Source organism: Neofelis nebulosa, chromosome 8, assembly GCF_028018385.1.
Source record: "Neofelis nebulosa isolate mNeoNeb1 chromosome 8, mNeoNeb1.pri, whole genome shotgun sequence".
In the NCBI taxonomy this organism is placed as follows: Eukaryota; Metazoa; Chordata; class Mammalia; order Carnivora; family Felidae; genus Neofelis; species Neofelis nebulosa.
This window is the reverse complement of record NC_080789.1, coordinates 142,084,934-142,100,179: the sequence shown is the minus strand read 5'-3', so window position 1 is coordinate 142,100,179 and position 15,246 is coordinate 142,084,934. Positions and strand designations below refer to the sequence as shown.

Here is a 15,246-nt window from a genome sequence, read left to right as displayed (position 1 = left end):
CTCACCAGCGGCGGATCAAGATAGCTGTGTGTGGCCGACCACGTCTGGGGAGCAATCAGGCTGTACAGGGGGAACTGCTGCTGAGGGCTGTAGACCGGAGGTAAGTAAAAGGAGGCTGTGTAGCGTTGCTGCGCGTAAAGGCTCATGTCCAGAGGTCTAAATCCATTCTTTGGCAAAAATGTGTTTATAGCTATTGCCTTTGCTTTTATCCGTGCCTGTGTGAAGACACAGAAGTGTCTGTGAGAATACTGAAGAAGTGATTTGCAAATACAGAGAGTCTAACGAGTGGTCTTGCTTACCTTAATTGGTTTTCCTTGAAAAGTCTTGACTTCTTCTCGAAGATATTTGTAAGCCTGAGGGCAAAACCATCCACAATACCACTGTGTTATTCATCTTAGAAACACAAGGAACTGGCAGGTAACTCACTACCTGAGCTAAGGAATGGGGTCATCAAAATACGACGGACAGAACCTAGAGTGGGGAATCTTAACCTACTCTGGGTCAATGGTTCCTTAAAAGAACCTCTAAGAGTGAGGGAGCCTCCAGCAAACAGTCTCATGCTCAACATGTGACCACGATTCGAGCAGGACTAACAGACACCGTAGAGCCTCCTCCCACAGGCCACCAGCCAAGGGTCCTGACCTGCAGGTAACAATGGATACCAAGTCCCCAGTCATAACCCCAATCTGAAAATGGAATTACACAGTTCAGGAGAAGAAAACATTGAGATTGCAATAGTCCGAAGTCCCTGCCTACGTGGCTCCTTATTCTTCTCCCAAGTGCACTCCTTAAGGCTCTGAGCCACCTGATCTGACCTGGGCCCGTCGCACGCGCCCTCCTGGTGAGGACAGCTCGCACCTGCCGCGCTCACAGCTCCTACCTGTCTCCAACTGCCCAGCTCCTCCTCTGTCCTTTCCCTTCCAGCCCATTAACACCCATCCTTCAGGTTTCTCTCTTCTGAACTTCATTGCATTCATGTCACGTAACACGTAATATACACAGCTGACCCTCAAACACGGGTTTGAACCACAAAAGGCCACCCACATGCAGACTGTCGAGAACTACAGGACAGTACTACAAATGCATTTTCTCCTACTTATGATTTTCTTAGCAGTATTTTCTCCAGCTTATTTTATTCTAAGAACACAGTATATAAGAGACAAGGTAGGAGTTAGTCAATTGTTTATGTTATCAGGAAGACTTCAGGCAGCCCAACAGTAGACTAGCAATAGTTCACACTTCAGAGAATCAATCATTACACGTGGACTCCCCACCATGCGGGGTCGGCATCCCTAACCTCCACGCTGTTCAAGAGCCACCTGTACTGGCAATCCCTTTAAGCACGTTAACGTTTCCCCCAGCAAGACTCCTCCTTGAAGGGCAGAGAGACCATCATAACTCCCTGCCTCTCCTCCCAGAGGGCCGCAGGGCCGTTTCAACTGCTTACGACACACAGTGACACCTGGTGAAAGTTAAGGTGGTGTTCCAATTTCCCAAAACACTTTCCAAGTATTATAACTTTTCTCCGCCGGAGAAAAGAAAACATAAAAGAAAAGAACTCATTTTCACATGCTGCTCATCTTACATGTCCTTAAGAAATAACGTCATACGTTTTACATATTGCTACAAAAACTATCTGCACAAACACACCTATTTCAGTTTCTACAACATGATTTCCCCTGCACTTTATATCATCAAACTTAGTGCCACAATGCAACAGTAATCTCAACACCCACAGTCAGGCCCCCTATGTACAACTTAGGTTAAGTATTAAGTACTGGTAACGCTGGGCTTCAACAGCGGTGGGAAGGACTTACCTGCTGTGCATCAGCTTCTGTTTCAAATGTAATAAACCAATTATCATTATAGGCAAATTCACAGTTTATGAATTTCGGTAAATTGTCTCCTTTGAACAGTGCTTCTACTTCCTACAGGGACAGAGAGGCAGAAATTAATTCTCGGCTACGCCGCATCTGTCCTTACCAAACAGAAACGGTATGGACACTGGAGGACAGATTCTTAGACACAGAGTCCAACATACTGATGGCTAGTAAACCTCTTCCAGAAGAGCAGAGGTGCTGAGTGTGGCTTCCAGAATCAGGTCCCCACTGCCACAGAAAGTAAATCCACTACGTACCAAGTGCTTTTCTTAGGACCAAGGTCCCTTTAAGGTAAATTAACGTCTCTGACATTGCTGCACTGCACTAGAGAGCTGGTAACTACACACCTGGGGAAGGAGGGTGGTAACCTGAGAAATTTAAACATTAGCTGAACTTTTGGTTTTGGCCAAGATGGGCCAGATTTATGCTCCCCAAAACCAAAGACAAAATGTAGGAAAAGACAGTTTCAGAAAGCAGAGCTCAGGCCATACAGGGCAGATGAGCCCGCGAGTGCCCAGCTTGGGCCCGGAGTCCCCATGGAGACCCCACAACTCAGTGCCAGGAGGTGAGCGCTGACCCATCCCCACGAGTCCAGGGCTCTCAGTGGGGCTCGGTGTGCATCAACAGCCCCTGAAATGACCAGAGGGAACAGCAGCAGAACTTGCCGGGACGGGGGTGGGGGAGTGTCTCCCCACCAGACACAGTGGGAAAAACTCCCAACTCACAGGACCTCAGGCAGTGCACACAGAAGGGCCCGGCTGCAGTGTGCGGAAGAACGAAGAACCGGCCTGGAGTGAAGGCAGCCTGGCTCCCACCTAGCAATATGCCTAAAGGGTCAAATTGAACCTCAAACAAAGCTCAAAAATGACTACAGGGGAAGAATACAAAGACATTCAGGACCCAATAACACAAAATCCAAATGCCTGGCCTCCATTCAAAATTCACCAGATACACAAAGAAATGAGAAAATATGACCTAAGGGAGGGAAGTCCATCAAATTAGACCCCGAACTGATACAGATGACAGAATTAAAAGGCAAGGATATTAAAATAGTTGTTAGACATATATTCTATATTCACAAAAGACTGAACATGTTAAATAGAGATATGGAAGAAGAAAGAAATAAAGACCCAAAATAAACTTCTGGAATGAAAAATGCACTAAGTAGGATTAATGGTTAGTTAGAACTTTGAAAAAAAAAAAAAAAAAGGGAGAAGAGAAAAACTATTTGAAGAAATAATAGCTCAGGACACTTCAAGTACAAGAAACTTACCAGCTACATCAAGGTGTATCACAATCAAATTGCCTAAAATCTTCAAGGCAGTAAGAAAAAAGAACAGTCACTACATACAGAGGAATGGAGACAAAAATGAAGGACCCATCCTCAGAAACAACGCACACCAGAACACAGAAGAACATCTTCAAAACGCAGGAAGGATAAACAATGTTGTCAATCCTGGATTCTATACCCAGAGAAAATATCTCTTATAAAGGACAGTAAAATAGACATTTTCTCAAACACACAAAAGCTGAAAAAACTCACTACCAGGAGACCTGCATCCCAAGAAATAAAGGAATACCCAGGCAGAAAGGAAGCTAAAAGGAAGTCTAGATCTAGACATGGAATGAAAAGCACTGTAAATGGTACATGGTGGATAAATATGAAACACATCTTTCTTATTTTTAATCTCTTTAAAAGAAAATTGACTCGTTTAAAGCAAGCACAACAACAAAGCACTATGTGGTTTAGGACTACACAGAATTTCTGAGCACAGACGGGCGTGAGAAGTGGGGGACCATCCCAGAAAGGTGAACAAGTGGTACTATATTAAGTAAAGGCAGATGCTGATACACTTAGGTGTCGACTACAAACCATAAAAGCCGCCACTAAAACAAAACAAAGAGTTATATCTAATAAGCCAAAAAGGGAGATAAAAACCACGTTAACCCAAAACAAAGGGAGGCAAGAAAACAAGAACAGTATAGACAAAGAAAACAAGCAGCAAGATGCTGGATTTCAACCCAATCACACAGTTAGTCACTTCCAGGATAATGGCGCCAGCTCCGCACTCAGAAGCAGAGATCTCCGGGGTAAGGAAGGCGCAACCCAACTGTGGGAGGGTCACAAGAAGTGCCTGCTAACCACGAAGACACGGACGGGCTACGTTAACACAAAGACGATGCACTGTGCCTACAGTAACACAACAAAGCTGCAGCGGCTATGTTAACACCAAAGTCGATTCCAGAGCAAAATACTGCCAGGGAAAACAGGGCCATCTGATAAAAGACAGTTCATCGCCCAAATCAACTATAATTTAAAAACTTTTCTGAGCACCAACAAGCACATGGCTGCTTTCCGAAGACTGCTGGCCACCGGCCCCCAAGAGGGGCTCTCTGCCACTTGTGCTCAGGGCGGCCTCCTGTCCTCTCACTCAGCTTCGCATGACCACATCTGTCCCCGTTTCTTTACTTGGTCAACGTTTAATTTATCATAGTTTCCTCTGAGCCTTCTCTCTTAAAATTTCCATGGTTCAAGTTTTACAACACGCGTAGGATATGCTGTTTGGAATAATATAAATACACCACCATCAGTGTCCGCAGTGAAAAGTAGAAAATTCTTCTTGGTTATAGTCTTTACAAGTATCTTACAGGACCTATGTCTTAAATACTATATTGTGAGTTAATACAGGCACCCAAACTGGCAGGAAGAAACAGGATGATCCTTCATATTTGGAACCTTAAAAAGAGGACCAAAAATTCAATCCAATTTCTTTTTCTTCACATACTATAATACAGAATGAGTAAAAACGAGCCTCAGTTGAACAGAAAGTAAACCCTGCTAGAACAGTGCCATACGCAAGAAGGTGTGATTTTTTAATCCTATCAGAGATTTGTTAGAACTCTCACCTTTGTTACACTCCACCAGGAACTGTCCTTCCTAAGCCTGCACGTACACTAATCTATCTTCCCTACGGAGAAGGTAGAGAATGTCCACAGCATGACTGACCCAGGCCTAACTCATGGAAGACCCAGGACTAACAAAGCAAACTTCCTGGGTCTTGAAGTGTCCGCACAGCAGCCAGCCGGCACGCTCTAACCAGGCCAAGAGCCGCCTCTGTTAGAGCCCCACCTCACGGCTTTTCATCGTCCCAGGTGTGGCCAGCGGGTTCCACTGGCCTGCAGGGTTTACACAACGCGCCCCAGCATGAGCATCTGCACGAGTAACACATTTTCCAGCAAAGCAGTGACAGCACATCACTCTTCAGGACTCTTAAGCTATCAAATACTGTAGTTTCCTAAAATTACTGCCTAAGTTGGTACTACTCAAGTTTTGATCTCCAGGCCCCATTTCCACGGAAGGGACGTGCCTGCCTCCCCCTGTGCCAGCATCAGCCCTGATGTGGGCAGGCCAGCCGGCCGGTCCAGGCACTCGTTACAGCACATTCTCTCAACTCTTCTGAGTTCCCCTCTTGTCGTGGAGATGCTTGTCCTGAAAACTTATTTAACATAAAAACATGTTCCTTGTCTTAACTTGTGGGTTTATTATTTTTAACGAGTATTTAAACCTTTCTCACTTTTAATTTCTAAATAGTGAGTTACCAACTCTCCTGTACTATGTAGCGTGAAGTACACAGTGGAGTTCTGGGACACTATCAGCGTGTAGGTCCTGCGAAGAAAGCATCACTGTGCATATTCTTAAAAATATACCCCCCCCAAAACACAGAAATACACAAAAATAAACAAAAAACCCACACAAAAAATGTGCAAGCGTGCTTTGGAGGAGAGAGGACTTACTTCCACAGGGGTGGACTCGGAGATTTCACGCAGTATCACGATGCAGCGGTTCTGATTTGGCCTTACTTTTTCTCCCTTCTCGTCCACTTGGACTAAAGGTAAAGCTACAAAGAGAAGAAGAATGAATGGTAAAACACAAATACTAAAGCTGACTAACCATTTGTACGCTGTTATAAACACTCCTGTGCAGTGTGCTACATTGTATTTACTAAATGCACCGAAGAAACCCTCATACAGTGGGTCACTGTGACACAAACCACCAGAAGTTTTTAAACCCGTCCTGCATGTTACAGTTCTCTAAACAAAGGAACATGGGAATTCAAAAAGTCCTTTAAGAGCTACAGTAAATTTAACACCCTGTACCACAGATTCTAAAGAAAAACAACTAAATGGAGATCACAACTCAGAGTTAACTGGCTTCCTATTTCCACGAGTCCCTATCATAAAATAATTTTCTGTCTTATTATGACTTTCTATTTTAAACTCACAAGAAGGTGCCACATGTGCCTCACCCAGCTTTTTCCAGGGACGATACACCCACCGTCAACACAAGGAAGCTGGTGTTGGGGCAATGGTGTGCACACAGGGACAGGCCTGAATCAGACCTCACCAGTGCTTACATGCACTCCTTTTCGTTATATTTTGTTTTTGGTGTCATGTCTACGAAACCGTATTGTGTACGATCAGAATCGGGGCTCAGTGCTGTCCACCCCGACGAGCTCAAGTTAGCAACATCAGGAATGGAAGAATGACTTTACTACAGGTTCTATTCATATTTAAAAGGATCATAAGGAAATATGAAAAGCTCACACTAATAAGTTAGACTACTTACATGAACTAGAAACATCCGTAACAATACACACCACCAAAGCACACCCTAAAAAGACAGTCACCAGAACAGGCCTGGATCTAAAAGAGAACTCAAGGCCCAGACAGTGTCCTTGGAGAATCCTATCAAATATTTAAGAAAAACATAAACCAATCCCACAGGACAACCTCTTTCAAAACACCAAAGGTAACACACTCCAATTCAACCCATGAAACCAGAAGTTCTCTGCTCTCCAATAAACTAAACAAAGACATCAAAAGCAAGAAAACTATGCACCAATACCCCTGTGAATACAGATTAAAAATTCTTACCAAATTTTGCCAAATTGAATCCCACAATATCTAAAAAATGGTAATAAATCATGACAAGCAGGATTTATCTCTGTAACGAAAGGTTGGTGTATTAAGCAATCGAAAATTAAGCAATGTAATTCACCACGTTAATGGAGTAAAAAACAAACATAAAAAGCCATACAATTACCTCACATATACAGACAAAGTATCTGGCAAAATCCAACATTACCCCCCAAAATATTCAGCAAATTAGGAATGGAAGGGAAACCTCACTCAAGAAAAATCAGCATCTAGCATCACACCTACTGAAGACAGGACAAAGCAACACCACTGTCCCCTCCATGCCTGGTCACCACTGTACCAGAGGTTCGAGCAAGGGCAGTCAGGCAAGAATCAGTATATCAGAATGGATATAAAGAGGGAAAACTCTTTATATTCATAGGCCTATATATTCATATATTCATATATTCAACAGGCTCATTTCTATGCAGAAAATCTGATAAAATCTCCAAAACAACTAGAATTACAGTTTAACAAATTTGTAGTATGCAAGATCAATATACAAAAATAAATTACAGGGGTGCCTGGGTGGCTCAGTCGGTTGAGCGTCCGACTTTTGGTTTTGGCTCAGGTCATGATCTCATGGTCTGGGAGTTCAAGCCCTGTGTCAGGCTCTGTGCTGACAGCCCGCAGTCTGCTTGAGATTCTCTGTCTCTGCCCCTCCCACATGCGCTCTCTCTCTCTCAAAATAAATAAAGTTAAAAAAAAAAAAAAAAAAAAAAGAATTGTGTATCTACATACTAGCTCCAATTGGAAATTGAAATTAAAACATTATTTAAAATTGTGTCCAAAACAGGAACGGTTATAAATCTGGTAAGATATGGAAGTCTCTACACTGAAAACTACAAAATATTACCAAGAGAAAAAACTTAAAACTGTAAACAAATGGAGAGATACTCTGTGTTCACGGAATGTAAAACTCACTGTTGTTATGATGTCAATTCTCCCCAAATTGATGTATGGATTCAGCGCAATCCCAGTAAAAATACCAACTGGCCTTTCTGAAACTGAAATGTGGATTCTAAAAGCCATATGGAAATGCAGACCATTTCGAAGAGCCGAAACAAAGTTAGGAGATTTTGCACCTACTTTAAGACTCCCTATAAAGCCAGAACAATGAAAACACTGGTGCCGGTGTTCAAACCTACAAGCAGATCAAGGACACAGGGCCCCGGGTGTAGGGACAGATGATCCCAACAAGCGCACAAAGCACAGCTCAGGGGAGAAGGGAGTCCTTCCAGCAAACGGCATGGGGACAGTGCACACCCACATGTGCAGGGGCAGAGAATTTAGATCCCTACCTCGAACCACATACAAAAATTAGCTTCAAATGGAACACCTAAAAATGACCTAAAAATGCTAACCCTACAACTGTAAAGCTTCTGGGAGAAACCTTTGTGACTTTGGACTAAGCACGGATTTCTTAGGTACAACACCAAGAGCAAGATCCATAAAAGAAAAAAATTAATCAAGGGACTACACAAAAAATTCAAAACTGTTTTTCAAGAGACACTATTATTATTAGAAGAATAAAAATGAGAAGCTAGAGACTAGGAGAATGTATCTGAGCTTCTATCTGGAACACAGATAATACACATCTCAAACGACCCCCCCACCCCCACCCAATCTCCGATATAAGGAAGGTGGTGGGTGGAGGGGGCGTGTGAACAGACACTTCAGCAAAGACATAAAGAGGGCCAACAAGCAGGTAAAAAGATGGCCCGGTGCCACAAGGCAGCAGGGAGACAGAAACCAAAGCCACGATGAGGTGAGCGCCACGAGAACACAGGGCACAGAGGTGCCTGTGCGCAGCAAGGGCCCACACCTCCCACCCTGGGAATGGGCCGACAGTTCACAAGCTGCAACACGTCCAGCTGCTGACCAAGACGGACGGAAGCCTCAGTCCGCACGGAGACTCTCACACCAGTGCTCAAGGCATTTACTTGTAGTCACAACCCAGGAATAACCAAGCCCACAGACTGGGGGGTGACTAATCCAGATGTGCTCTATCTACTGCATGGAATACGGCTCAGCAGTAATCGTGCTGAGTGTCAGAAGCCAGACTGGGGGGGGGTTGGGGGGATGCTATTGGATGACTGATTCCATTTACATAAAGTTTTTAGAAAATGCAAACTAGTCTGTAGCGACAGCAAGTGAGTGGTTGTCTGTGGGGGCAGGAAACTCCCGGGGGTAACAGGAGGGTCGTCATCTTGATTCTGGTAGTTGAGTGAGAGAGTGTGTGTGTGTCTGTGTGAGAGAGAAGATGTGCAGCTTCCCTAATGTACACTTAAAGCATGCATATCTGAGGTCCGTCAACTCTACTTCAATAAAGCCGTAAAAACCAAACCAGCAGCAGGGACCGGCGAACCTCTCCATGCCTCTCATACCCGTCCTATCCCAGTCCATGTGCCCCCTTAAAAGCCCCTTTACCCAGGGGTCAGTCCCGCTCAGGTACGTCCACTCTCACACCTGCACCTCTGAGCCGAGGAGACACAGTTCTGTTCTCCACACACCTGAACTTTGGATCCACGGGAGCATCTTGTCCACATCTGAAATATGCTTGCAGATTCAGCATTAGAACTTTAACACTGATTCTTACTGAAAACACAGGCCCAGTTCACTTTACTGGTTCTAGTGGCCACGTTGTGGCTCTATCACAATGTATTTCTTCATGCTCTGGTGACAAATATCTGAGTCTATTTTTAAATTAGCAACTTCAACTGCATGAAGTATAAAAAAAAAATCTGAACCAGCTTTCTGTACCATGCACTACACACCATGCAGAGTACGATATAAAAACAGAATTTATGCAATTCAATCAACACTAGAGTTCTGGTGTCATAGTAGGAAATATTCAAAATGTCTACAGTGGATCTAACTTTATCTTGGGCATTTTGGGGATAGGGTAAGATTTAAACCGAGATCTCTGCTCACAGAGGCTTATTTACGTCACCCTCTTCAGAACAACAACTAACACGCTAAGCACACTCTATTCGTCAGGTTATTACACGTGCACATACATCGGTAACGTGACAATTCAAGACCCTCTGCCAATACAGTACTGGAAGGGGAGGCGGCAGGGGGTGGAGAGGGTGACAGGGCTGTCTGTCCCCGGAGAGAAACGGCTCCATGAGGCAACCACACGGGGCAATTAAACATCCTCACGGTCTGCACGAACGACTCCTAGCCAGCATGCGCCAGCTGAGAAATGATCCACGGGGCAGCCAGGCTTCCAAGGAATGCCCGGGGGAAAAAAAGAAAAAAACCTACATCTAGGATTCCAAATAACAGGCAAAGAGCGTTAACAGGGTCACGAGCTTTTAGTTAGGAAAGCCGCCGGCCTCTGCACGTAGGTCGGACCAAAACGCACTCCCGCGGAATCCTGTTCTGAACGTAAGACAAAGAGACACTGGAAAGCATATAGCTATCTTGGGAAACAGTGGTTCCAATTTTCAGAATTCAAGCTTCATAGATGATGTTTGCTAGTTTCTTCACTCCCTGCTCCAATAATTTCATGACGTTATGACATTTTCCTAGGGGCAGAAAGTACAGAATTTTACCTCCAACTAAGTTTGGAGGTAAGATGCTCATTCTGTTCTTCTATTAAGTCAAATGCACGCAAGAAAAAATCATCACCGACTGTTAGCCACCCAGCTAAGCCAGGGAGTATGTAAACACATCTGCCTAAGTGTCTGTGATGGGAAGTCACAGTGGTGACACGGGGAAACGGGGTTTTAGTTCTGGCATGACTGTGGACCAGCAGCCCTGAGAAGGGAGAGTACGGAAAGAATTCATCTGGTGCCTGCAGTCGTGTTACAGAAAGTGACTTTTTGTAATTAAAAACAAGCCCATTTCAAAAAGATATCCAGTGTACTGTACACTTAATTTAAAACTCATCCCCAGTGAAGCCGTCCTGGGTGGGAGGATGGGAGCGTGGGATGGAAGCATTACAAAGGCCGTAAGAGAACCGTGGGCAGTGACGGTCTCACTGATGCGTATCTCCCTGCTTCCAAACTGCCCCAACTGTACCCTTAAATACATGCAGCGCACTGTATGTCAGCAACACCTCAGTCAAGTGGTTTTTATAGAAACACGAAACAAAATGTCAGGTTGTAGAAGCCTTCATCTGCAAAGCAAACCAGGACACCAGTGACCACACCTGTGGCATGCCAGACAACACCTGAAATATCCACGTTTCCTGAAGGCCTGCAGGCCTCGGATTTAATGTTTAAACCTCCCTCTGATATCGCCAAATGTCCACAAAACAACTTCACGTACAACATCCTTTTAGAGAAAAACAGTAGTATTTCACCAAAACTTCAGCAGGAAGTTAGTATTTAAAGAAACCCTCTTTGTCGGTAGAATGCTAATTAAAACATATTCTACTTTACCCTGAACACCATTATCTACTTTATGGTTCACTAACATCACAGCTGTCATTAACCTCCGCATTAGCCCCTCTCATGCCCACTACCTACGATCTGGACTACACAGGGGGTTGGGTTATGGAGCCCCTCAACGCCCTCGCCACACCCACGAGCCACTCAGCAAGGCCAGGAACATGAAGGAAGACCCCAGTCGCCATCAAGTACCTTGCACCCAACGGCTATTGATGTACAAGCTCACACAGCCGTCAAGACCATTTGTGAGCCAGCCCAGACTGCCGTTTACTTACACCTCAGCACTTCAACAATCAAGTTCATGTCAGTACTGAGCTTCTTGACGTGGTCCAGGTTAGCTACCGTGGTGATTGGCACGTACTGATCACTGTCCATCTGCGATATAAGGTACATGTCACTAGCAAGGTTCTCCCTGCAGAGAGAAGACAACAGCTTTGAATTAACCTTCCTTTAAAAGCAAGCTTCGGAAGAAGCAGGAGTGTGGCATGGGAGTACTTCAGAGTCAGATGGGAGTTCAAACCCCTTCCATCACTTGCCATCTCTCTGACCTTATGTAAAAATTTTTACAGACATTTGGAGAGGCAGGGAGGACAAAAGTATACTGCACTTGTTACAATCACAGGGTAAGCCTTTGGAAACATATTTATAGCTTATTTTTGTTCTAAGAAGTGTTTGAGTAGCTTACTAAAGACACAAATCCACTTTTTTAGGTATGAAAATCCTAAGAAAACTACGAAAAGGCCGGGAAAGGCTGGTCCCCAGAGTGCTCGCTGTTCAGTCTGGAACACGTACCAGAGGAGCTGCAGACCCAGTGGCAGCCAGGTTACAAAGAAGGAAACGTGACCAATGACATGACCCACAGGGTCCCTCCAAGGAAGCTGCAGGTACCAGCAGTTCAGGGGAAGGTGAGCCACTTGCTGCTGTCTGGCCCATGCTGCAAGCTTCTGGTAAGTCTCCATAACCAGGACGGAGTGCTCAAAACCTCTCAGCACAGACACACTGGTTCCGCAGCAGAGGCTGAGGACAATCTCTAAGATCCACGAAGCCACACAGCCACAGACCCGTGGAGGGACCCGCTGCTCCACCCCCACCTCTCAGGTGGCCCAGGGGGGCGAGAGCAGGGCTTGAGCAAGGCGCAGACCCAGCTCCTCCAGCACACAGCCTCACAGCCCAGGCTCACGGCCTGGCTCTCCATCTCAGAGCACGCCCTCAGGCAGGGTGCGGGGTGGGCAAGGAAGGAAAGCTGGGGCCCCACCCGGCCCCACCCCTCCTCTCCCCACCGTGCAGCCCCATAGTCTACGGGGCCCCCATCAGACGCTCTGAAGTCCGAAAGCAGGCCCAGAAAAACACTTTAAAAATCACTATCACTGATGGGAAACTTTACATGTGACACACCAGTTATCTTCATGCTCAAAGAAAATTACACTTAACCCAATCCCATCCTCTTGTATGTATGGTTGTCACTTTGAACTTTAAAGGTTCTGCTTCATTTGTCAAGAAAAAAGGTATTACTCAGGAGAAAGAACAACTAAAACTACGAGTGGCACACATACAGAACGCTTTGTTACTGCAGAGTTTGGCAGACTATGAGGACTACTAACAGCAAATTGTTCTCAAACTTCACTGTGCTGAAGAATGTCTCTGTGAGGCGATGACCTACGGCCCTGCCTCGAGAGTCTGATTCTGTGGGATTGGGGGGGGGGGGGGGGGGGGGGCGTGCCCAGGACTCTGAATTTCAAAAAGCAACCCAGGTAATGATCATCACAATGGATCCATGCAGACGTGCGTGGAACACCGGCCTAGATGATTATGTTTGGTTCTCCACTGTGTCAAAGGCTAGGACTACTCCACATTCTCTACTTCCTATTAATAGCTATACACAGACATAGATACCAACAGACATACCCCCTCGTGTGTACACAGTGTCACATCTGTATAGAAAAACCGGCACAGAACACTCCAGACAGCAGGGATGAGAAAAACCACCGGCGTCCTTACCTAGACAAGCAGAACTCCAACGTCTTTTTGAGTACTTCTCGGGGGTCCTCCTGGGTTTCTGGTTGAGACTCATTTCCTCCTACATAAAAGCAATGATCAACTTAGGAAAACAGCCTTAAAATTTGCCAAGCAGATGATTCTGCACAGCAATTCTCATGATTTCAGTGTACATGTTAATTTACCTACACTGTGCCTTGATAGTAAGAAACTTGCTATTTTACCTACTAAAAAAAAAGAAATCAGAGGCAAAAAATTTAAAACCCCCTCTCCCCCAAACAAAAACAACAGTTTCAAAAATAATCTGAGGGATGCCTGGGTGGTTCAGTCAGTTAATAACGCATCCTACTGTTGACTTCAGCTCAGATTATGATCTTGTGGTTCTTGAGTTCAAGCCCCACGTTGTGCTCTGTGCTGGCAGCGTGGCATCTGCTTGGGATTCTCTTTTTCCTTCTCTCTCTGCCCCTCCCCATTTCAAAATAAATCAACATTAAAAAAAAAATAATATGAGCAGTAAGATTTATCAGCAAAGTTTAGAGGTCCTTCCCCCCCCCCCCCCCACCATCCTGAAAATAAGTGTAAATTATTTTAATTCCTTGTCTCAATTCAAAAGGCCTTTCAGGCAGACTGCAAGAACACAGATACTAAAACCAAAATGAAATATAAAGAAAACAATCAAAATAAGAAAAAGGCAAATACAGGCCAGGAAGATAAAGGCTGGGGATTACAAGCACACGGGCCATAAGGATGATGCAGTCTCTACACTAGAGCCTTATGAACCTGCTTTTAAATGTCCAAGCAGGCATGGGGCACCTGGGTGGCTCAGTCAGTTGAACATCCAACTTCAGCTCAGGTAATGATCTAATGAGTTCACAAGTTCGGGCCCCGCGTCGGGCTCTGTGCTGACAGCTCAGAGCCTGGAGCCTGCTTCAGATTCTGTGTCTCCCTCTCTCTCTCTGCACCTCCCCCACTCACGCTCTCTCTCAGAAATAAACAAACATTTAAAAAAAAATTTTTTTTAATGTCCAAGCAGGCAAAGTTCCAAGTAAGAAGCCTCTGGGCCAGAGATCCTACTGGAGGATACCAAGTGAGCAGACCCTCAACAGGAGACAGACTGGCCCGAGCCTCTAGAGGCGACTTCTTCTAAGATGGAGGATGGCACAGTGGACAATGTCTGAGCGCGTGTCCCATGAGGCACCACTCACGGACCAGGGGGTGAGCTGGCACGCAGGGTGAGGTCCTGGCACCCCTGCACCTGCACACCACAAGAGCAGGATTTTCACACTGGTGTCTGGGGTGATGCCCCTGCCCTTCCCCCAGGACTCTGCACTCCAGGCAAGGACCCCATTTTTAGGTGGCCAGGATATCAAAGGCACCAAAACACTAAGAACAGTTTTCATATACTTCTACATAAATCTGCACACATACTCACGTACGTGGAGTTTTCTCACAAGAGACACCAGTTTAAAAGTCAAAGACTGACAACAGTAAAGACAAAGTGGGGCATTTACTGAACAAGTAAGCACAAACTCTCTGCTCCCAGCGGGAAAGGCGATCTGCAGCTGAATGAGTCAACATGGAACTTAACATCAGGTGGAGTCAGACATGAAGGAGACCGCCACCGTGCACGAGGAGAGACTGCCCGGGCTGCTCCGGACACGGCAGCCACTACAGCGGTGGCACAAAGCAGAGGCCAATGGAGGAGACAGTGGGCCTGGCGGGGATCAGGGGAAGTGCGTTCTCCAGCAGGGGTGCCACCAGAGCACGGGACTGGGCGCCTGCAGAGAGGTCAGCACGTCTGGGCAAGTCAACGGGAGCAAACGATGAGGCCACAGAGGCCGGGAGGCGGCAGTCAGAGCCTGCAGGCCTTGTGGGCTCCTACAAGGAGATGAGGATTCTAACCTAAATGTGATAGGAAAACAATTTTCACCTTGGAGAGATGTCTCCGGTCTGTACTGAAGACGGACAGTGAGGCACAGGAGGGAAGAAAAAAG

The 15,246-nt window shown here is 45.6% G+C and overlaps 1 protein-coding gene across 3 annotated transcripts in view; it reads right to left on the bottom strand.

Moving 5' to 3' along the window:
- Positions 1 to 15,246, bottom strand: part of LARP4B (La ribonucleoprotein 4B) — a 93,759-nt gene that overhangs the window by 24,463 nt on the left and 54,050 nt on the right. For all 3 annotated transcript variants that reach the window (XM_058682047.1, XM_058682048.1, XM_058682046.1), the window contains exons 6-11: positions 13,256 to 13,334; positions 11,533 to 11,669; positions 5,676 to 5,779; positions 1,818 to 1,928; positions 300 to 353; positions 6 to 215 (exon numbers count right to left, since the gene is read on the bottom strand). In XM_058682047.1, coding sequence (XP_058538030.1) covers positions 6 to 215; positions 300 to 353; positions 1,818 to 1,928; positions 5,676 to 5,779; positions 11,533 to 11,669; positions 13,256 to 13,334 — 695 coding nt within the window. The remainder of the gene's footprint in view (positions 1 to 5; positions 216 to 299; positions 354 to 1,817; positions 1,929 to 5,675; positions 5,780 to 11,532; positions 11,670 to 13,255; positions 13,335 to 15,246) is intronic.